Below are 24,726 nucleotides of genomic sequence, written 5' to 3'. Positions count from 1 at the left end.
CTACTCTGCCATGCAAAAGGTAAAGAGGAAAATATGATACATGGTTTTTAAGTTTCTTTACAAATAAAAAAAAAACTGTTTCTATGTTCGTTTTGTTCTGTTTCTGGCCTTAGAGATTTGTTTGAGAACATTGGAGAACAAACCGCAAAAATAAAAATGTAAAATAGGAAATCCGCTATTCATCTAGACAAAACAATGCATTTTTACTTTGAACCCACCGCCTCTATTTTTGACTGTGGCTAAAGTAATCTGATTGGATGTTTGCCCATTTTGATTTAGATAATAATCAATTCCTTTTGGTGACATGTGTCTCCTCCAAAAACTGGTCTCTGTTTATTGTACTGTTTATCTAATAAGGAAATCAAAATGTGTTTTGGCCTACATGCAAAATGCTATCTGTGGCTGTCACCCTAAACACACAATCCCCACAGTGAAACATGTAGGGATTGTGGCAGCATCATGCTGTGGAGATCTTTTTCCATCAGCAGTAACAGAGAAGCTGGTCAGAGGTGATGGGAGGATGTATGGAATTTAATCCAGGACAATCCTGGAAAAAAACCTGTTAGAGCTGCAGAAAATGTGACAGGAAAACCACCCTAAACATACAGCCAAAGATACAGTGGGATGGCTTAGATCAAAGCATAGTAATGTGTTAGAATGGCCCAGTCAAAGCCCAGACCTAAATTCAAATGAGAATCTTTGGCAAGACCTGAAAATTGATGTTCACAGATGTTCTCCATTCTAGCGCACTGAGCTTGAGTTGTTTTACAAAAAAGAATAGGTAAAAAATGTCACTGTGAAGTTCACTCCATTTCTAAACGTTTTTCCTGTTCAATCAGCCAACTAGCTTTCTGATGTGTATATGATTTAGAGATGCACTGCTTTGTGTTCTCACCAACAGATTTCCCTTTGAGTTTACTGAAAAGCTTGTCATACAGTCTGCTGTTTTCACACAAGCAGCAAAAATGTTGAGGAGAATGTAGGAAAACTGTGATTTGGACATTTAGCATCTGGGGATTTGGAAACCTTTGGCCTAATGATTCCTTTGTTTTCTCCAACCTCCAGGTTACTCTGAAGATGGCGGGGCAAAAAAGGGGGAAGTCATTCCTGAGCACGAGTTTGCCGCTGGGCCTGTGTGTCTGGATGACATGAATGAGTTCCCTCCTGTGAGCATCCAGAAGTGCTAAATATCAGCCATAGATCCCTGATACCATCAGTTAGTTGTAAGAAATATCAAACCTTCATGCAAACTAGCTAGTTTCCTGGCAAGAGTTCAGAACCAATGATTTTACCACATTCTCCAGACCCCGCATTTACAACTGCAGAATCCACAAAATTTCCAGGTCTAAAGGAAGGGGGTTTTATCTCTAAGAGCAATGTAATGACTTAATGTAATGTCAATCTGGCATGCATCCTGTGGGTGTTTGCAGATTAGATTAGGGCCGTGAGGTAAAGGATAATTCAGCTGTTTTTAGCTCGGCTTCTATCCGTTTTACGGATCACATTTTGAGACATCAATGTGTTGTATTGAAGGTGGTGAGGAGGGATTTGGTTGTTGAGTTCCCAACCAAAACAAAACCAAATGTATCCGTATTGGATGTTATCTTTATGATCCTTTACTTGCGTAGCTTTGTACTTCTGGTTGGTTAACTTTTTGGGGTTGGAACTGGAGCCGCCTCTTGCTGTATGTTTTTATACTGTCCTGTCCTGTCGTACCCACATTACCATCAGTCCATCCATCCATCCATTCATTCATTCATTCATTCATTCATTCATCCATCCATCCATCCATCCATCCATCCATCCATCCATCCATCCATCCATCCATCCATCCATCCATCCATCCATCCATCCATCCATCCATCCATCCATCCATCCATCCATCCATCCATCCATCTCCCTCCCTCCCTCCCTTCCTTCCTTCTACTCACAGGTACTGTAAGAAAATGTATTTGTGTGACTCCAATAAATTACGTCTATTACGTATCATCGGGAGGTCGCTTGGAGTTTTATTGGGTTAATCAGAGATCCTAATCGTTTCAGAAGTGAGGATTAGAACCAAAATCAAGAGGAAACTGGTATGACCCAAAGTTTTCAAAAAACAATATACTGTTCAAGTTAATCCGGGGTGGCCCACCAGTTGAGCGTCAAGAACCAGTACATAATCCAGCAGCACTGCAAAGAGCCGCACAACAAAATGTCCCCACATTCTTTATTTAAATGCCTTATAACATAACCCTTAACATTTTTTAACATTTTTATATCAGATTTTCTTATTCCTGAACTGATTACTTGAAAATAAAAACAGTTTAAAACACAACTCGTTCGTATGATCACCTAGAGCATAGCCCCCTTTCTCGACTTTAAGCCAAGCAGTGTTTCCTGGCTCTTATCAACGGGCAAGAGGGAGAAGCTGCACTCCAGCCTTAAAACAACCTTAACTGTAAATCAGTCTGACAAAATTAGCTTTAAAGATCTCAGTAGATAAGCAGGTTGAGGCTGCAAATGTCTTTTTTCTTCTTTTATTTCTCGGTGTGGTGGAGGAGGGCGCGGCTGAACTGCAGGCGTGTGTAAAGCGCCCTAACTACACAAAGAAGTTGAATGCAGGCGGAAGTTAATATTTTTCTCAAAAAAACAAAATAAAAATACTTCACTAACTGCAGTTAAAAAGAGAACTTTGACAGATCAGTGAAGTCGCTGCGAGCAGCACAGGGAGAAGAACCGCACGTTCGCCACTCCTGAAGTAAATTATACATGTGATATGAGCATTTTTCTATCACCATAATTCATGAAAATTACTTATTTACTAAGGGAAATAACGTGAAATGCAATAGTGTAGTTACATGGGTAGGACAATGATGTGTGAAGGGAACAAATGTCAACATGTAGGTACAAAATGGGGGTACAATTTGTTGAATGTGAATTGACCTAAAGCCGTCTTGTTAAATCACAGAGGTGTCCACTGATTCTGTGCCTTTCTCTGGGGGGTTGTAAACACTCACTGATGAGGCACAAAGCTGTCTCTGTTTGGTAGAAATGGTGCAGAATTCTGACCGGGGTATTATGACAAACTTAACAATTTCTTGTTAATATGTAGACAGTTAATAAGCGCTATGATAGCGTTTTATCCCATGGATATGAACACTTTCAATTTGACTTGTTTTAAATTGCTAAAATCAGCTACGTCTGTCTGATTAAATGTTAGCCTTCCTCCTCTTAAAGGATTCTTTATTTTTCTACAAACTTACTGCAACATAGCATCTTTTCTCCTGTACTAAAACAACCTATTACTGGCAGTTACTTCGCATAAACCTCACTTTAAAAATCGGAACTGTCCCTTTGTCCCGAAACCAGCCAGCTCAATTGTTGAGACTGATAATCAAACTCAAAAAAAATGCTCTAAAAGTGATTCATAAATAACAATAAAAAACTCCTAAAATCCATAGAACATATGCCAGAATTGTCCTGATTGTAAAGATTTGGGACCTTGGCTGTGGAAAATACTGTAGGCAAAACTAACAAGTGTGTTGATGTGTTTTGGTAGATCGGTTGGTGCCGCAGCAGGACTGGAGGTGGCCAGGAGTGAGGCTGTAGAAGAACAAACACAGGCATCGGCCAGCAAGATGAACAGAAAAATCAAGTGTCAAATAATTACTGAGTGAAGAGTAGAAAACACTTAAAGGTCATACAGTAGGGAAAACAAGCTGTCTGTGATTTCCAAAAAAACATTTGACAATGATCACTGTTGGTTTTATACAACACCCAAAACAAGTCAACATGATGACTTTTCTGGAAATATGAGGTGCATGCGTGGGTACGAAATATACCCAAAACTTTTATTTTATTGTTACTTGTCAAATATACTATTGACATGCATTATTGTAGCACAATTAGGTTTTTTCTTAGTATTTCAGTTCACATATATTTTATTGTGCATAGCATTTTATCACATTCAGTGTTTCTGTATATGCCTCCTGGAGAATTTTCAGAAGGTGAATAAGTACTGTATGTTTCTTTGTGCCTCATATGTTTTGTAAAAGTAAAATGTAACTTGCCAATTGCACAAGACCAAAAAAAGAAGAAACTAAATATTAAACTCATAGAAGACTGAAACTATGCAAAACAATATCAGTGTCCTGTCTTGTGTCATGCATTTTTAAAAATAATTTATTAGCTTATAGATATTTGTGATTTTTACAAATGAAATTTTTCTACCAGGATTCCAACTTTTTATTTAATGTGGGTTTGTATGGACTATCTAAGAACAGTCAATATCTTAAGTCCAGGAAGTACAGTTCTGGGCAGATGTTTACATCAAATAATTATAGCCCTGAATGTCGAATGTTCATGTAGACTTTTTAAAAATGCATTTAAACCTGGCTTTTTGCGGGGTGGAATGGTGATACAACTTACAACTTCAGTGATTTTAAAAAGGTATGAGTTGGGTGCATGAGTGTGAATTTATTCTGGATTTTCTTTAAAGTGGAACTAAACCAAAAATCAACTTTTTTTGGAGATAAACTGTATAAATTGGGCCTTAGAGGTGCTATCTTTATGATATTGTGCAATTTTTCTACATTTTAATGTAAATATTGGTCCTAAAAGCATCTTAGTGGTACCCTCTTTGGGTTGAACGGTGGCTACTGCAGTTGCATTTTCCAATTGGTTAATACGGTACATCTTGGTACATCTGTGCATCAGAGCCCTGTGTTGGGGTATAAAACCATCTCACTCAGACAGGAGTTGGAATTGCGAGCATTGATCATATCCTTTTATGCTTTATGCCTTTGGTCATATGCTTTACTGGAGATAATATAAATCTAGATATAAATGTAAACTTTCTGAAAGCTTGTTACTGCTTTGAACATTAGCCCATGCTAGCTATGATGCTGCTAACATCCCCTTACTACTCAGAACTGGACCTATTCTGTCCTCCACAGTGCCAAGTGACTCTTGGCACTGCCCTCTTTGGTGGCATTTTTCAAAATCTGTCTGAGGGTGGGGTTATGCTTTTACATTGGGATTAATTCCACTTTAATGTACGCATGTTCAAAATTATACATACAGATTCAAATCTAATAGACTACTTGTTGTATGAACATTGCACCCTGGAAAACAGTTAATCTTCAAACATCATTTAAAGTCCAAATTTCATGACATTAATGCCAATGATAACTGTAGATTTCTGACCTAATAATGGTAGAAACAAGTGGGATTACTGACAGGTGCATGAGGTAACAGGTTATCAGATAATGAAAACAGAAGAGCAAATTTTTTCCCACCTAAAACAAATGAAGTGATGGAAGTCCTCCTTCTGTGGCTTGTTAGTAATTCTCTGTGTTTCTAACCTGAATGTGACCAAACAGAGTTCAAACATCCCTAATTAATAAACTAAAGTAGCTCCCAAAAATCACTGATTTCTAGCACCAATAATATTGTCTAGAAAGGACAGCAACCAACAGCTGCAACAACAAAGGTGTCTCACTTTCAGACCAATGAAAATAAGAATGTCTGTCACCATGCATCCCGTTTTCCTCTTATAAAACGTCTGACTCCTCTAAGTTTGGATACGGAATACCTCGATACACTGAACAATTCACGTTTAACAACTCGGTGTTTAAAACCCTCCCAAACATTTAGTTTTTTCATTTCAGGGAGAAACACGTCTTCATTCTGTTGTATGTTAAATACATACACTCACTTTTTTGGTACACCACAGTGCTTCGTTTGATTTACCATCAGAACTACCTTAATCTACATTCCTGATTTTGCTCCAGATTTTACAATAGCATCACAAAGTTCCTGCAGATTTGTTGACATAACATTTATGGTGGGAATCTCCTTTTCCACCATATCCCAAAGGTGCTCTGCCAGATTGAGATCTGGTGGCTAGGGCTACCACTGGAGTTCAGTGAACTTATTGCCTTGCTCCCGAAACCAGCTGAAGACTTTTTGTCCTGACTAAAACATTTGTGCAATACAAACCTTATGATCTCCTGGAACCTTTTTGTTAACTGCAGGTTTTGTTAAAGGACGCAAATGTCAGGAAAATCTACTAGAAATGTATGTTGTTTGCACATAGCAAATGCAATAGTCTTGTTGCTTAGGTGTTAAAATGTTATGTGCATTGTGCTTTCAGATACAGGAAGTGAGAGACAATTTGACACAACAGAAAAAAGATCAGTCGTATTATTTACTGATTCTGTCGAAAACAAATTTTCATGTGATCTTAAAATGTAAACCAAACTAAGATCCTAACTGTGTTATAATGTAGGATGAAGTGAAGTGAAGTGGAGAATCAAACATCATGCACAGGTTCACACCTGTCATCCTGTTTTCCATTTGAGCTGTGGATCTCTGCAGCTTCTCCAGAGTTACCATGGACCTCTTGGCTGCCTCTGTGATTAATGCCCTGCCTGCCAGTTTAGGTGGACATCCATGTCTTGGTAGGTTTTACACTTCAGCAGAACCTTCTCCCTGACCTGTCTGCTGTATTGCTTGGTCTGATGAGTGAACAGCTAAGATTAGATTACACATAAATTAACCTTTTTTAATATTTAGGTGATTTCTCAAGGCAACAGGTAGATTTAGACTTCATTTTAGGGTACCGGCAGAAAGAGAGCAGAGTACAAATGCATACTACCCTTTTTGAATCATTATATGTAACAAGTTTAGAAAACCATTGTCATGTTTCATCCGAATCACAATATATGCATCACTTTGTGTCGGTCATAAAATCCAAATAAATAAACTGAAGTTTGTTGTTGGAAGGAAATAACATCTGGAAAAATGAATGTTTAAGATCATTTTGCAACATGACATATTGCATAGAAAGTTGGATATCAGCTTGCAAAATAACACTAAAACTGAACCAGTTTATAAACAATCTTTAAAAGTGTTAGATGATAAAAAGCCTAAATATTGCCATCAATGTCACTGTAAAATAATTCTGTATTAGCTTATACCGTATTTCATGGTTATGCTCCTCCTCCACTTTTACTCCAATTTATTAATTCAGGAAAACTGCTTTTGGTGAAGCTATTTGTTTTCTTCATCCATATGTTATCTGGAATATAATCCCAAATAATATATATGGGAACGCTCACTCATCACCTCTTTTAGAGAATATCTTAAATTATGACTCATGGAAAGCCAGAAATGTCAACATAACAAAATTTAAGTTTGTCTATTTTATTGTGCTTCTACATTTTATTAGTAGAATTACATTTGATTATTTTTCTTTTTAGTTTTATGTGCTTAACATAAACCAGATAATGGGACCACCTAACTATAATCTCACTTATTTACATGCTATTGTTCATTAATAGGTATTGGCTCATTTTAAAAACTAATCTAAAAATGCTGTTTTTGTTCCATGTAGACAGGCAGAATTTGGACATTTGTGACGTGTTCTCTCAAAATTAACTTTGACCAGTCTTTGTTATCATCAGCGGGGTCAAAGTATTGTGCACACTGTTAATTGTTGCTGCACCAATTCTTTATTTTGTAGATTCTAACTGCAAAAATATAAACTATTATGCTTTTGGAAAGAATGGTAGCTGGTCATGTTAAAACATGAAAACCTCAGCAGAGTAGAGTCAACAACAGCTACCTTGGAGTTCTTCTCCTTACTTTTTGAGTAGTTCAGATTTCTTTATGCTGTTCTGTTGTGTTTTTACATCATGTTCCCAGGTGTAGGGTGTGGCTAAAGGGTCAGCCAATTACAGACATTTCCCTGTAGCGATATTAAAAAGGTATACTTGTGCCAACTTTTCACAGCCACTGTTTCCACTTGCTGTGCTGTGAGTTTTCTTATCCACCATCTGTGGTTCAGGCATTCTAAAGTCCACCCCTTTTATGGCTTAAATGTTCTCATTTCTGCTTTCTGGCTTTCAACTGCAAGCTACAAGGTCGCAACACATCCTGTGATGCTTGAGCAACCTTTCAACCACAGTGTACTCCAATCTACAGCTTAAACAGTGATGAAACTTCATTCGCTCAACCTTGCAACTTTTCACCAATAACAACAAATCTGTTGTTGGCTGAAACTATCCACCTTGAGGGACTACATGCTGCTGAGATAACACAAAAACAAATTGGATCTGAGAACAAAGAGGGGGAGAGGAGATAGAAGATATTAGCAGAGAGAACCTCCAACATTTACGTGTAATGGGTTGGAAAAACAAAGATCTTGATAACAAAGGATGAGTGAAAAACCTGAGTTTCTACTGCACAAGGGGTGTTTTCTTTGTTTGGAGCGGGTCACCTCAGGGAGGCACCCTGAAAGTCATCTCTGAGGTGAATTTTGATACAGTACAGTCTGTTTGTTTGATCTGGACTGGATTTTCAGACACAACTTGACAGAAGGAACCTGTACTATTTGGCATAAAATGAAATGAAATATATATATTTGTGGGAGTCAAGAAGACTACGTGTGAAGAAATTCCTCTGAACACAGCAAATGTTGGCTTTAAAAGAAGCAGGTTTGATGAGAATTTGATGAATATTTTTGAATTTTTCAAGAGCTACCCAATGCTCACTGACAGATTGACTGCTGGATTACAAATGTCCTTTAATCAGACACCATAGCCTCCTTAGATTTCAGACATGTGTTATTTGTGTTTTCATTACAAGCAAACTAGTGACATCCTTGGCCACATAGAAAAGAGGCTTTTATAGATCTGTCTGTCCATCCATTTGCCCTCCAATATTTCATGGAGCACTTGTACATTTCTAGTATAGACCACATCACTACATAAAACTTGTGATTATGTTTTGAGGTAAAAGAAAATCAATCTTTTTAACATTTACCATTTTGTTGGTGAATATTATTTGCCAAGTGCAACATCCACCCACAAACTTTATTCATGAATGAATAGTGTGCCCTATCAAAATTTAGGGCAGGACCTGGTCCGGCCTTGTCTTAGACACACCCCTGCTTTTTCCATACAAGTATATGAGGCCAAGGGCCTTCAGAACATGCCATGGAAGTCTGAAAAATCATCACACCTGCGAGAAAGGTATGTCAACTTTACATATCACATGCTTTAATACTGGCTGAATTAGCTAAAAATATTCATCAACATTAAACATTGCTAAGTTGAATTACACATGAAGAAACTTAGAGAATATTTTCTATAGAAAACGGTCAGGGACTTACATAATCTTTGCAGTCAACTTTCAGGACAAACTCCACTTATGTAAAAGCATCTTTAATATTTTACCAGACAGCCTGATGTTCCTCTTCTCATTTCTCACGCCCTCTACACCAGTGAACTGCAGCATGACTGTTTTTAATTTACTTGATGAATTAAGTACTTATTATTTACAAAAATACGGTTAATTACAGCAATAAAATCCATGTATTTTAGATAGATATTTATTATTTCTGCTGTTTACTTCTCAAGTTAATGGAGTTCTTAAGCTAAAAGAAAAACAGGAAAAAGAACAGCTAAAGGAAAAAGAAAAAGCCAACTATGATCTTTTATAACCACACTGAAATGTTCCTTTTATAAATGATTTGTGACATTAAAATTTAACAGAACACAGATAGACGCTACCACAGCAGGCTGAATGGGAAACTGTTTCAAACCACCTCTAGACCGGAATAAACCTGCTCATCCCAACCGCGCAACCGGTATGCGCAAGGTATACGTAGCGCGCGCCAACTGGCGAATCTGCATTCAGGATCCATGGTAAAATCTGACAAATTACATTCTACCTAACGGAAACCCCGATTTGGTTCTCGTAGAAACGCAAACTATTCAAAATATCAGTTTTTCCCCCTTTGTGTCTGATAAAGGCCACAGTTAATCGTCCTTTCTTTAGTGTGGTACATTTTTTTTCATGTTACAGTAAACGCGACGAGAGAGACAGCGACGGCTCGAGGCACATTGAAGATGCACGTGTACGGCAGACGCGTGGGCGCAGTGAAGAGCTGCGCGTTCATGCAGCCGGGGACCCGCGTGCCCGCGTTTGAATATACCGGCTGAAGCCGGTAAAGGGCTGCGAAGACAGGCAGGACATAACTCTGAAGACAAAGGATGCTGCCGCTGACAGAAAAGACTTACACACTGAGGAAGTAGATGTATTTAACAAATAGTTAAATTTTAGCGCGAAAAATATTTAAATATCGTTTTAGATATTTAAATATTTAAAAAATATAAGTGTTTAACTGCTGCTCTGTCGAACTAAGAAAAATACCAATCTTTAGAAATCATAAAGATACCAAAATGACCAACAGATAAAGGAAGCAAGAAGTCCACAAGATTCAAAAGACTGCCTCCCATCCACTGCTCAGCTCTGCCGGTAAGTGTGAACTTGGCTCCAAGATGCTGGTTAACCTCCGTTCTTGGGTCAGACACAAGAGCGGCTGTCAGCCTGCCTCCTATCCGCTTCATTGCAAATGCAAGTCTTTACTTATTTTAAATTTAACTTTTTATTAAATATAATGTTGTTTTTTTTTTACTGATACGTAAATGTTCCGTCTACTATCATTCCTTTTCAAAAAGACGTTTATAAGCTAGTTCCAACTTGGTTAAGATAACAGGGGGAAATCTGGTCCAAGTGAAATGTTTGAAGAGCTCTTCCTGTTGTGAGGCGCTGCCAGGCAAGCAGGGGCAAATTTAGACCCGGGGGTAACTGCCTGCATCAGTGTGGGAGAAACCTCTCGCATGCGGCACGTTGACATCATCCCGCTGCCTCTGCAGTGCGTACAACCCAAACACAGAAAACAAGACGAGAGCACGGTTCTTTTACGCTAAACATACCGATAAAAACCAGACCAATCCGGTTAAAATGGTCTGAGTCAAAAACAAGCAGTTTCACCAAATACCACGCGGAGTGCGCGCTGCTAGCAAAAACACATTTTAGGATTAGAATTACAAAATCATTTCAAAATAATCCGTAAAGTTCTTTGGATAAAACGTGAGCATGAATAGCGTAGAAAGGGCTCTGAATGCAATTTGATAACGAAGTAGAAGAGTTTAAAAGTCAAAAATGAATGAGCTCATAACATTTTTTGGATATTGATTAATTTCATAGATGATTGTGTACTGAAATGGATAACTGGTCTGAGAAGCTTTAAAAGATGGCAGGAAAACTAAAGATTTACCAATCAAAATTATGTCTAACTTTCGATCTCCATGTTCTTGAAAAGTTGATTTTAATTTAAATGATTTCACTTAGAGAAATATTCCTGTTTTAAGTGGTCATTAGTGATTTGTTAGGAGTAGAGGTGACATCACGCCAAATGTGTCACAAATTTTTTAACCATCACAGATGTACAGATTGCGAGTATAACTCAGTATAGGATCTCATATTAGTTATTAGTGAAGCAGCATTACCAACAGCAGTCTGTGTTTTCTACCAGACAGTCAAGGTGAAAATTGTTGATTGAGAGTTTGTCTCTAAAACAGACATTTAATAACAACACGAGGAAAAGTAGCAAGTTTTCAGCATTCAGAAGCTAGAACCAGGGTATGTTCTGATCTCTGTTCACAGTTTTCTGGGGTGTGGTTACTAAGTAATAAATTATTGTTAATATTCAGTCAACTTATGAGAGGACTCAATAAAAAGACATAGTCACCATTGCTTGCCTGATGTCCATACTCAATATTATGCAATAAATAAATATGTAACCCTTTAAAACAGGGTGAGGTAATGTAAACTGGCAGTGCTTCTTGCTTCTGCCTAAAACTAGCCCACAACTTATTTCTGACAGGATTCCTGAGACAGTCTTAGATACCTGCTATTCAGTTGTTATGATATGAATATAAATGAAATTGAACCACAATAAAATCTGGTGTGTAGTTCACTGGAAGCTCTCACTAGAATCTGCTTTGTTCATTAAAGTGTTTAAGTGTCTCGGTGGAACTGGTTGCCAGTTGACCTGGTGCTGATCCTGACGCAACAAGTCAAAGTCTCTGCAATAAAACATTTTTTAATCAGTATAAACGTATCAGACCCCCTACAGTTCACTCTTACATCTGAGATAATAAGCTTACAGCTATGAAAATGACCTATGATCTAAAAATGTTTTGTGTTGGGACAGTTATCTATAGTGGAGGAGCTTTATTTAAAATGGCTCATCAGGCCTTAATGGTATTGCTCTCGTTTTTATGTGGTCCTAAACACCTGTCCCTATTTTATGCAGCCCTAACAACAGATTAACCCTGCAGTGAACACTGTTTACAGAACACAGCATTTGCACCAACATAGCACCTGAAAGACTGAGACCACAGGCTGAGGACAGTGAGTTCCTAATCTAATGCATGGAAAGTGCAAGAATCAAAGGTAGTCAAACCGTTTCTAGAAAATACTTGGTTCTATACATTTGAAGCTCAGGAACAAAAAGATGAGGGTTTCTATTTACATAGAACCTAAAGCCAACAGCGTTTACACAAAATACATACTGCTCCTGAATTAGTTATAAAAAATAACATTAAAAAAACATTTAAATGAATCAGTGGTTCAAAATCTAAAGTAGATGAGACTTTAAAAAGCTGCATATGTGTGGACATGGATCATATTTCAGAGGGAAAACAGGTTTCAAATCTCCTTATGTCTGCTTGGGATTCTTAGTCCCATCTGGTAACTTCAGCCCACATTTAACACAGTAATACTTTATATGTTTAGACACAAAATGAAGATCAAGGTAAACTTAAGGTTTGTTGTTGGAATGTTTTTGTTTTGTTTTTTTGGAGGTACTTTTATGTCTTTCAGAAAGAAAAAGTGAGCCAATGCATTAGCTTAATTGTTCTGGGACTTAAGTCATTCGGACTGCAGAACATCAACACCACTGACCCGTCTGTAGAGTGTGTGCTGTTAGCATGAAATGACACTAAATGATTTAAGATTAATTTCCTCTTTTTCAATGCTTCAACATTCAGCCATTTTGTATGTCACTATCAGAGGATATCTAAATATGGGAAAGAAAAAAACTATGGTTGAAGCTATTGACCCAACCTAAATTAGAACATTCAAGTTTCCGTCAAATGACCTTTTCTTCAAGTCACTTCTGATTAATAATGGCAACATCCCCTCTGTGAAGGTCATACCTGCTAAAATGCAACTCATCGTACAACAATTATTTGTAGAACAATTTGAGAACCAAAGAAGCTCCCCACATCCTTCCACCCCTCAAACGACGACACAGAATCCATGTCTGCAGCTTCGTCTTTCTGCTGAGCCATGCTATGGTTCATGTTCATGTCTGTTTCTCTTACCAGGAGGCCTCTTGTAGCCATGAAGATTCCCAAAGTACCTCGTTGTTTGAGTCCAAATGTTTACCCAGAGGTGCCAGAAGGGGGGTGGGGCTGGGCCGTGGCTGTGGCCTTCTTCATGGTGGAAGTCAACACGTATGGAGTCCTCAAGACCCTTGGAGTGTTCCTCGAGGATCTCATGAGGGAGTTTAAGGAGACCAACAGCCGGGTCTCCTGGGTCATCTCCATCTCTGTGTTTGTCTTTGCCTTCACGGGTTAGTCATTATGTTTTTACTGGTATTTCTGACAAGTGACTAGGACTTGAAATGTTGTCTTTGTTGTAGGTGGAAGACCAAACACATGTACAGCTCATGCACTTCATTTGTCACACATTCAGTCTGTTTCATGTGGATTTTATGTCGTAGACCAACACAAAGTAGTGCAGAACTGTGAATCAGAAGAATAGTGATAGATTGTTTTCACTGTTTTAATGTCAGCCTTATCTGACCACAGTGTCTACAGCGTCCGTTCACAACATTTATTGATTATGGTGTTTCAACTCCACCCTCAGCCCCTCTGGCTTCGATGCTTAGCAACCGCTTCGGCTGCCGTCCTGTGGTCATGATGGGGGGCTTCCTCATGAGCCTGGGAATGATCTCCTCTGCCTTTATCAACGGCATCAATGAGATGTACATCAGTATTGGCATCATCTCAGGTACAAGAAACTCACACAAACAACATCTCGTCCTATCTACCTGACTGTCTATGTAGAACATTTGTTTGTCTGACTATGTTTGTGTAATTTTATAAAGTGGAGTTCCCTCTGCAGATCCCCGTGATCTTGTTTAACGCCCACATATTATAAACTAAAGGGACTTCTAGCAGTGTCAATAAAATCTGAAACAGTATATTCCTTTCAAGAATCGTCTAATGACTGACAGGTGAAGAACTTCTCTGAAACACTACATAGAGAGATCTGTCTACTACCTAATGCCTGGTTCACACAGCATGATAATTATGCCATTGACCCTATCTTCCCCTTCCGACAATCTTAAGGATGCCCTGTGATGGCTCTAAAGATAATCTAATGAGATATACCTGCTGTGTGTGGTGCTTTAAGAGTGATCTGGTCTAGTTGGAGCCGCTCTTACCTTAAATCGGAGATATTCAACATTTTGAATCGTCTTGGCCTGATATCCTAGTGCTTGGGGTATTCCCCGAGGACAAACGAGCACGCAGTCTGTTGAATGTGACGTGTAGCCAATCAAAAAGCGAGGTGATAAAAACACAGAGACAGACAGCTGCCATGGTGCACTAGAAATCTATGCACGTTTATTAGAACTGTAATTACCCAGGAAATAGAGAACAATGTAAACACACAGTATGTGTCTCCTTTAACCAACAACTTTTCTTTTTGTATTGTTTTTTTCTCTGTTAAAATTAGTCCACAAACTATCGCCATTGCTTCTTCCTTATGGGCCATATTTATTTATTCTGAACTCACGTTTGATCTCTAGAGATTTCCTGTCTGACATCTAAATGTTTGTGGTGTGTGTTGTGCTTGCTGTGTTCCGGGACACCTCACACTGTAAGACCAAACCTGTTATACCTACGATTTTATTATCATCATTCAATTTCAATTCAATTCAGTTTATTTATATAGCGCCAATTCACAACACATGTCGTCTCAAGGTTCTTCACAACAGTCAGGTTCATACATTCAAATTAATCGTAACCATTGAACAGTTCAGTCAGATTCAGTTATTTATTCAAATTGGATAAAAAGTTTTTCTATCTAAGGAAACCCAGCAGATTGCATCCAGTCAGTGACTTGCAGCATTCACTCCTCCTGGAAGAACATGTAGAGACAGTGGACAGTCACTGGTGTTGACTTTGCAGCAATCCCTCATACTGAGCATGCATGTAGCGACAGTGGAGAGGAAAAACTCCCTTTTAACAGGAAGAAACCTCCAGCAGAACCAGAACCAGGCTCAGTGTGAGCGGCCATCTGCCACGACCGACTGGAGGTTTGAGAGAACAGAGCAGAGACACAAAGAGAACAAATAAGCACTGATCCAGGAGTACTTTCTATGGGAAGGAGAAGTAAATGTTAATGGATGTAGCTCCTTTAGTCGTTTCATCTAGAAAGAAAGAACAGATAAACTCTGAGCCAGTTTTCAAGGTTAGAGTCTGAAAGAGAGCACATAGAGTTAGTTACAGTAGAAGCTCAGTCAGTAGCCATGTCTAGGAGAGAGAAAGGGTTAAACACTAAAAGACAGGGTCATGTGGATCATCTGTAGAAGGTGAGCATTAAGTTGTTGCCAGCAGAAGCTCAGACGATTCCCCTCTCCAGAAAGGTGTCACAGGTAGACACAGAGTCAGGCCAGTTGTAGCTTCTAGGAAGAGAATAGAGAGAACATAAAGTTAAAAGCTGAAATAACAGCAAATAATGCAAAATTGGAGAGTAGTATGAGAATGTAGCAAAGAGGGTGAAAGTGGTCATTATGTCCTCCAGCAGCCTAAGCCTATAGCAGCATAACTACAGAGATAGTTCAGGATAAACTAAGCCACTCTAACTATAAGCTTTATCAAAAAGGAAAGTTTTAAGCCTAGCCTTAAAAGTAGACAGGGTGTCTGCCTCACGGACTAAAACTGGGAGCTGGTTCCACAGGAGAGGAGCCTGATAACTAAAGGATCTGCCTCCCATTCTACTTCTAGAGAATCTAGGAACCACCAGTAAACCTGCAGTCTGAGAACAAAGTGCTCTGTTAGGAACATATGGACCAATCAGATCTCTGATGTATGATGGAGCTAGATCATTAAGGGCTTTATATGTGAGGAGGAGAATTTTAAATTCTATTCTGGATTTAACAGGGAGCCAATGAAGGGAAGCTAAAATAGGAGAAATATGATCTCTCTTTTTAATTTTCATCAGAACTCTTGCTGCAGCATTTTGAATCAGCTGAAGGCTTTTAACTGCATTTTGTGGACATCCTGATAGTAAAGAATTACAATAGTCCAGCCTTGAAGTAACAAATGCATGGACTAGTTTTTCAGCGTCACTCCTAGATAGGATATTTCTAAGTTTGACAATGTTCTGGAGATGAAAGAAGAAAATCCTAGAAACCTGTTTAATATGGGATTTACAGTGCCTTGCAAAAGTATTCAGCCCCCTTGAACTTTTCAACCTCTTGCCACATTTCAGGCTTCAAACATAAAGATATAAAATTCTAATTTTTTGTGAAGAATCAACAACAAGTGCGACACAATTATGAAGTGGAATGAAATTTATTGGATGTGTCAAACGTTTTTAACAAATAAAAAACTGAAAAGTGGGGCGTGCAATATTATTCAGCCCCTTTACTTTCAGTGCAGCAAATTCACTCCAGAAGTTCAGTGAGGATCTCTGAATGATCCAATCTTGTCCCAAATGACTGATGATGATAAATAGAATCCACCTGTGTGTCATCAAGTCTCCGTATAAACGCACCTGCTCTGTGATAGTCTCAGGGTTCTGTTCAAAGCACAGAGAGCATCATGAAGACCAAGGAACACACCAGGCAGGTCCAAGATACTGTTGTGGAGAAGTTTAAAGCTGGATTTGGATACAAAAATATTTCCCAAGCTTTAAACATCCCAAGGAGCACTGTGCAAGCAATCATATTGAAATGGAAGGAGTATCAGACCACTGCTAATCTACCAAGACCCGGCCGTCCCTCTAAACTTTCATCTCAAACAAGGAGAAGACTGATCAGAGATGCAGCCAAGAGGTCCATGATCACTCTGGATGAACTGCAGAGATCTACAGCTGAGGTGGGAGAGTCTGTCCATAGGACAACAATCAGTCGTACACGGCACAAATCTGGCCTTTATGGAACAGTGGCAAGAAGAAAACCATTTCTCAAAGATATCCATAAAAAGTCTCGTTTAAAGTTTGTCACAAGCCACCTGGGAGACACACTAAACATGTGGAAGAAGGTGCTCTGGTCAGAAGAAACCAAAATCAAACTGTTTGGCCACAATGCAAAACGATATGTTTGGTGTAAAAGCAACATAGCTCATCACCCTGAACACACCATCCCCACTGTTAAACATGGTGGTGGCAGCATCATGGTTTGGGCCTGCTTTTCATCAGCAGGGACAGAGAAGATGGTAAAAATTGATGAGAAGATGGATGGGACCAAATACAGGACCATTCTGGAAGAAAACCTGTTGGAGTCTGCAAGAGACCTGAGACTGGGACGATAAAGCCAAGTCTACAATAGAATGGTTCACAAATAAACGTATTCAGGTGTTGGAATGGCCAAGTCAAAGTCCAGACCTCTATCCAATCGAGCATCTGTGGAAAGAGCTGAAGACTGTTGTTCACTAACGCTCTCCATCCAACCTCACTGAGCTCCAGCTGTTTTACAAGGAAGAATGGACAAGAATTTCAGTCTCTCAATGTGAAAACTGATAGAGACAAACCCCAAGAGACTTGCAGCTGTAATTGTAGCAAAGGGTGGCGCTACAAAGTATTAATGCAAGGGGGCCGAATAATATTGCACACCCCACTTTTCAGTTTTTTATCTGTTAAAAACGTTTGACACATCCAATAAATTTTATTCCACTTCATGATTGTGTCCCACTTGTTGTTGATTCTTCACAAAAAATTTGAATTTTATATCTTTATGTTTGAAGCCTGAAATGTGGCAAGAGGTTGAAAAGTTAAAGGGGGCCGAATACTTTCACAAGGCACCGTAAATGACATGTTCTGGTCAAAAATAACACCACGGTTTTTTACTTTATTACCGGAGGTCAATTTATTGCCATCCAGGTTAATTGACTGACTAAGCAGTTTCTTTTTTAAATACTCCGGTCCAAAGACGACAACTTCTGTCTTGTCTGAATTTAGAAGCAAAAAATTTAAAGTCATCCAAGTTTTTATATCTTCAAGACATGCTTGTAGTCTATCTAACTGGTTGGGCTCATCAGGATTTATGGATAAGTAAAGCTGAGTATCATCAGCGTAACAGTGAACATTTATCCTATGCTGCCTGATAATTTGACCTATTGGAAGCATATAGTAAAGAGAATTGGCCCAAGTACTGAACCCTGTGGTACTCCACAATTAACCCTGGAGTTTAAAGATGATTTATCATTTACATGAACAACCTGGAATCTGTCAGACAGATAAGATTTAAACCAGCCTAACCCTGTTCTCCTGATCCCTACAGCATATTCCAGCCTTTCTAAGAGAATATTATGGTCGACTGGATCAAATGCAGCACTGAGATCTAACAGAACCAGAACAGACACAAGTCCATTATCTGAGGCCATAAGAATATCATTAGTGACTTTCAGCAGAGCTGTTTCAGTGCTATGATGAGCTCTGAAACCTGACTGAAACTCTTCAAACAGGTCATTGCTGTATAAATGTTCACACATTTGATTAGAAACTATTTTCTCAAGAATTTTAGATAAGAATGGAAGATTGGATATAGGTCTGTAGTTTATTAAATCATCTCGATCAAGTGAAGGTTTCTTAAGTAAAGGTTTAATTACAGCTAACTTAAAAGCCTGTGGTTCTGATCCATTTACTAAAGATAGATTAATCATATCTAAAACAGGGCTGGTAATCAGAGGGAACACTTCCTTAAATAATTTGGTTGGGATTGGGTCTAACATACAAGTTGAAGGTTTAGATGAAGTTAATATTTCTGATAACTCAGGAAGCTCCACAGGATCAGAACAGTCCAAACACAGATCAGGTTCTGCAGTTATTTCCAATGTTGTCTCACTTGCTGAGGATGAAGTAATCATCTTCAGGAGTATGTCAAAGATTTTATTTTTAATGGAATCAATTTTATTTAAGAAGAATCCCATAAAGTCATGGCTGCTAAGAGCTAAGGGAATCATCAGGTTTTGAAATCAAGCAACAGTTTTAAAACGTTGCCTTGTGAACCAGGCAAAAGCTTTCTAGGAGGGACAGACAGAAACAACACAAGCCTGAGATAACAGTATAACATTTCTGGGGGGAAATGATATCTTGGAATATGACTAAATTAGTAATCTTTGTATTAGAGAACAGTAACATTATTATTTTTTTAACAGAAGGCACTGCTAGCTCTCCCACCATGAATACCATGTCTGCCTCTCCAGTGGAACATGGCTAACTTTACAATTCCTTCTTCTCTCTCCCTTTGTCTTTTGTTGTCTTTACATGCATTTTGTCTTCCAGCCGTGGCTGTAGCAACCCTGTCTCCTCTCAAGCAGCCTGCCATCTTTGACAAAGGAGGGACACGGCGGCTTGACACTTTGACCCACCCCCCTAGCCATGCAGTGTTCCTATCAATCGGACCAGTGGCTGTCATGTCCCCTTTTTCTTTTCTCGTCTCTTTTTAGGGTTTGGCTTCTGCCTCGCTTTCCTCCCCACGGTCACCATCCTAGCCCAGTACTTTTCCAGGCGGCGAGCCCTCGTCACTTCCATCGCTTCCTCTGGAGAATCCTTCGCCATGTTCGCATTTGCACCTGGTGAGTTATGCAGTCTCCTAAATCTTACTTTTTCTGCCCATTATAACATAGAAAATCTAAAAAGCACAGAATTAAACATACCTATTATTGAACTCCTGTCAGAGAAATGTTCTTTGATGCTATCAAACATGTAAAGTACCTTAATGTTGCAACGTGTTTGTCAGGTTGCAGTCACAAACATCCATGTCTTTAATTAGGATTTTCTGGCTATGGAAGGAAAATCATAGATGATTTTCAGATTTCTGAATTATTTGTATATGGCTGTAGTTCCAGCTGTAAATCATTTAGGCATTTGTCTTCAACAGCTTCTACACAACTAAATGTTTCTTCAGTCTTTTTTGCAAGCAGCTCAACTCACCCATATTGGATGGAGAGTGTCTGTAACAATCAAGTTTCAAGTCTTGTCACTGATTCTGTACTTTGACTAGGCCATTCTTACTCATGAATCTGCTTTGATCTAAATCACCCCATTGTATATCTGGCTGTATGTTTAGGGTGGTTGTCCTGGTGGAAGGAGAACCTCCAACCTAGTCTAAGGTATTCTGCATCCTCTAAGAAGTTTTCTTCCAGGTCTGTCCTGGATTTAGCTCCATCCATCTTGCCATCGTCTCTGACCAGCTTCTTCCTGTCCCTGCCAAACAAATAGTGTTGCCACCATCATGTGTCACAGTAGGGATTGTGTGCTCAGGTAGATTTGCAGTATTATTTTTCTGCCATACACTATGGCAGTAGCATGAAGGCCAAAAAAGTTCAGTTTTGGACTCCTCTGAGTAGAGCACCTTCTTCAACATGTTTGCTGTGTCTCCTACTTGCCTTGTGGCTTTCTTTTTTCCAATCTTTCACAAAGGCTAGACAAGTAGCTGTCCTATGGCAGGTTCCTCCACCTAACCCGTGGATCTCTGCAGCACCTCTAGAGTTACCATAGTCCTCTTGGCTGTGTCTTTGATTAGGTGGACATCAACATCTTGTTTGGTCTGCAGTTGCTCCATCTCTCCATGTTCAGATGATGAGCTCTGAGAGATGTCAAAACTTGAGATATTGTTGTAGAATCTAACTTGCTTTAAACTTCTCCACAATTTCCTCCCTGAGCTGTCTGCTGTGGTCCTTGGTCTTCATGATGCTGCTTGTTCTCTGATGTTCTCTAACAAACATCTGAGGCTAGAAATAGAACTTAAATGATGGACTGTTGTGTGTCACATGAAATGCCAATAAAACAGTGAAGTTTGTGGATTTAAGGGTGTGAGGACAGTTGGGAGTCATTCTAGAAGTAGAAACCTTTACGTGAAAGTATCATAATAGTTGTAATTATGTTCTACATTAAAACAATAACAATATGAATCACAGTGAACATGTCTCTACAGCCTTCACCAGACTGAAGGAGGTCATCGGCTGGCGCTACTGTCTGGTTGTTCTCGGCGTCATGCAGGCATCTGTTATTGGCTTTGGCATCCTCCTACGTCCAATCAGAATTGAGTCGGAGCTTGTAAAGGAGGACAGTGACTCAGACTCCCTGTCTCTGAAGCAGATCCAAAGTGATTATGAGCTGGAGAACGAACAAACACGAACCTCCCTCAGCTCAGCCATCTCCCAGGGTTCTGGGGACTCAGGTGTAACGTCCCTCTCAACGTCTGACGAAGACCTCGGAAACGCTGAAACAGAGGCAAAGGCTCTGATGCGGTGGGGGGATCAGGACAAAGAGATCCTGGAGAAATCAGCATCCATGCCTCCCAGCGCCCCCCCCAGCACCCCTCCCAGCCCAGTCAAGGAGGAGCTTGATGTAGAACTATCAGAGGGAGAAGCCTGTCCCCTCCAGCCCTCCACCCCCAAACTCTTGGACTTCTCTATGCTTAAAGACGGTGCCTTCATATGGTACTCGCTCTTCGGCCTGTTTGCAACGTTGGGCTTCTTTGCTCCACAACTTTACATCATTGAACTGAGCAAAAGCCAGGGCGTGGAGCCCAGCATGGCCTCCTACATGCTGTCTGTGATGGCTGTGGCTGAAATCTTTGGCCGCTTTTCCATTGGCGTAGTGTTAAACAAAGTTCACTGTAAGAAGACCCATGTACTGCTGGGGTGTGTAATTCTCATGTCCCTGGTTCTGGTGGCCTTCACTATTGTGTGGGAGTTCTGGGGCCTGTTGGTCTGCTGTGCTCTCTACGGCTTCTTCATGGGCACAGTTGGCTCCACACACATCCCCCTGCTGGCTGAGGTGGAAGTGGTTGGCATCCAGAAGTTGCCTTCATGTGTTGGAGTCTACGTCTTCATCCAGAGCTTTGCTGGCCTGGCTGGGCCCCCACTAGGAGGTAAAGTTAGCTTCTTTTGCTGTTTTATTTGAACCATTTGTGAAAGTCTCTAAATCCTAACATCTGACTTCTCTTTGCCTTCAGGTGTGTTGGTGGATGTCACTCAGAACTATGGAGCAGCTTTTTACTCATGTGCAGCAGGAATGGGACTCAGTGCTGTCTGCCTGGCTCTGGTTGGTGTGGCCAAGTCTGGAGTGTGCCAAAGAATGAACAGAAACAAGAACAGAAGCAAGAACACAGAAGAAGAGAAAAATATATCTCAGGACAGTAACCCATTGGACTTTCTGGAGGTTGACTTGGTTGAGAACAGTTCAGTCAAACAGGCTGAGGACAACCGCTCAGTTATTTGAGGATGACCACAGCAGGACTTTACCTCATAGAAACCAACAAAGTAGAATCCAGAGTTCTGCATGTGCTGTCTGTGACTTCAGCTGCTGCTGATCAAACCTCAGGTGTTGCTAACTCACTTTTAAGCAAGCCTGAAGTCCAGTTCTTCACAGAAAGGAAACTTTTTCTGCTGGAGACCAAAGACATGGCTGCTGGGTCTATGTCATCATATCTGTTTGCTTTAAGAATGTGGACCATAGAGCACCACAGATATGAGGTCATGTCTGACTGATGCCTTTGGTCCCTAGCCTCTTCTCTCTTTTTACAGTAAACACTATAGTCTGACTGACAGCAGACATCTGAACCAGTATTTAGGGTGATTGTAGGGTGGTTTTCTGTCATAAAGAAATAAATAACATTTGGAGTAACTTGCTTATTTATTTTTCTGATGTTTTCCCAGACCAGTAACAGACAGGTAAAAATGGTTCAAAGTCTGCTGTCTGTCCGTGTTCTGCTGGTTGTTGGTTCACATTTTATTAATAAACAAATAAATGAATTCATTTCATAAATAAATGAAACGTGTTCCTGTGAGTAACTGCATTGCAACATGTGTTTGAGGCTTTAGATAAAATTGTGAGAGCAGTTGCTCAATAAGCACAGCTTCTCTGAATGGGACCAGCTTCACAATAATTTAACAAACATTCTGCTGCTCAAGAGACAGCGACACAAGCTCTGCAGATTGTTGATCTGAAGATGAGTCTGTACAACAAATCTTATTCTTAGAATCTCTATCATGATCACTGCAGCATCTGATCCTCCAGAGTGAGCTCATGGAGTCAGAGCTCTGATCATGGAGGTTAAAGGATGCATGAATCTTTAATTCTGTGCTGCTCTGGATAAAAGAACAATCCTTTTATCTCTTCATGATCCTGTTGCTGTACTGTAGAACTCCCCTTGATGCCAGACAAACTCAAAAGCAATGATCATTCAACAGACAGCTTAGTTTGTGACTGGTTGGAAAACGCTGGATGTTGACATGGTCTCATATGTCATGTATGCAAAACTGTCTCCTCTGCAGCCTCGGAGGCAAGTTGAGGGTTAGCTTAGAAAATGTATTTAAATTGTTTATTTGATGTCTTTCTTATTTTGTAATTTTTTTAATGAAGTGTCAGGCAGGTACATTCCTGTTAAGTGATGTACCACATACCTTGTGATTTTTAAAATAAAATCTCTAAAACAACTATGTTGGTGTTATGTAAAGTTTATTTCAGGAACTGACGTGCCAGAAAGTACTGGTGCATCTCCACTCAGACGTGGTAAAATGATGCTTCAGCACCATGGACTGTGACACTGGTTTCATCCATAGAGAGGCATCATATATCTACTATATTCTAACTTTCAAAACTAATAGTTGCAGGAAGACTTTAGGAAACCAACGCAACCCACAGAAAGTAATATGGGAAAGCAGACTGTCTAAAACCGTATTTAAAGGCCTATTGTGTTGCCCTGGAAAATAAAGCCCTCTCATCATTGAACCTGGACATGTTAAGCAGGTGTTCCAGTTTTTCCATGTTTTGCATCACGTTACCATATCATGAAGAGACTGCTATAACCTCTGCTGAGTATTCATAACCCCTCACGTTTTTATACTTTATTCTGTTTCAGATGTTCTGACATACACACACACCATGACACACAAGAAAATTAATACATGGACTGATGACTATAATGCTTGGATAGGGAAATAAAAACATAAATAATAATCATAATAGAGTAGCAACAAAACAAAACCCAGTAATTAGCGCAGTAAGCTATAAATGCAGGAACATGACGGATTGAAAAGGCACAATATGTACTTGTATGTCACATTGAGGCGCTTGATATATTCTCTAGACGACCACATTTTTTCAGAATGTTTCATGCTGATTGGCTACACTGTATCTCAGTTTTTCCAACTGTAACAGAAAGCATTTGCCCCAGTCATTAAAGGAAGGAGGTTAATTGGTTTTCACTGAAGAAGAAAAAGCCTTCAGGCCATAAGTGAAGCAAAAGTTCTCAACTGTAATGACGAAACCCTGACATCTGGAGGAGGCCACCCACAGATGTATATGTGGGCCATCTGTAATCATGTTTATTACAGATGTATGACAGGGCTACACAAACCTTTGACCCGAATTCATATAAGGAGGAACAGTCTTAGAACTTATGGCCTAGGATGACCAGATCTTGATGGCATCTTACACATTTTAGTGTAAGTGATGCAATATTTTAAACTGAATTAGGCATTGTCTAATACAACAAGATGATAGATGGATATTTCCTAGACAGAGCTGCCAGAAATTCCTTAGGATTAAACTAAATTAAATTAAATTCTGCATTTT

The 24,726-nt window shown here is 39.5% G+C and overlaps 2 protein-coding genes across 5 annotated transcripts in view; both read left to right on the top strand.

Annotated features, from left to right (window-relative positions):
* Positions 1 to 4,120, top strand: part of LOC124863819 (WD repeat domain phosphoinositide-interacting protein 1-like) — a 33,526-nt gene extending 29,406 nt beyond the window's left edge. For 2 of the 3 annotated variants that reach the window (XM_047358319.1, XM_047358317.1), the window contains 2 exons: positions 1,066 to 1,166; positions 3,545 to 4,120. In XM_047358319.1, coding sequence (XP_047214275.1) covers positions 1,066 to 1,166; positions 3,545 to 3,586 — 143 coding nt within the window. In that variant the 3' untranslated portion in view covers positions 3,587 to 4,120. Of the gene's footprint in view, positions 1 to 1,065; positions 1,224 to 3,544 lie in introns of all 3 variants that reach the window. The other variant, XM_047358318.1, reaches the window with a different exon arrangement.
* Positions 4,121 to 9,782: 5,662 nt separating this feature from the next.
* Positions 9,783 to 23,586, top strand: LOC124863917 (monocarboxylate transporter 7-like). 2 transcript variants are annotated; one of them, XM_047358480.1, is made up of 7 exons: positions 9,783 to 10,081; positions 10,244 to 10,308; positions 13,230 to 13,477; positions 13,774 to 13,917; positions 19,587 to 19,715; positions 21,077 to 22,018; positions 22,103 to 23,586. In XM_047358480.1, the coding sequence occupies exons 3-7, from the start codon at positions 13,246 to 13,248 to the stop codon at positions 22,366 to 22,368; spliced, it is 1,713 nt and encodes a 570-aa protein (XP_047214436.1). In that variant the 5' UTR covers positions 9,783 to 10,081; positions 10,244 to 10,308; positions 13,230 to 13,245; the 3' UTR covers positions 22,369 to 23,586. The 2 variants fall into 2 exon arrangements, with proteins under 2 accessions (XP_047214436.1, XP_047214435.1); XM_047358479.1 differs by having other exon boundaries at positions 9,783 to 10,308.
* The last annotated feature ends 1,140 nt before the right edge of the window (positions 23,587 to 24,726 follow it).

The sequence above is a fragment of the Girardinichthys multiradiatus genome, chromosome Y (assembly GCF_021462225.1).
Source record: "Girardinichthys multiradiatus isolate DD_20200921_A chromosome Y, DD_fGirMul_XY1, whole genome shotgun sequence".
Taxonomy (NCBI): Eukaryota; Metazoa; Chordata; class Actinopteri; order Cyprinodontiformes; family Goodeidae; genus Girardinichthys; species Girardinichthys multiradiatus.
Note: the sequence above shows the minus strand (reverse complement) of the source record. Positions and strands in the feature narration are given on the sequence as shown.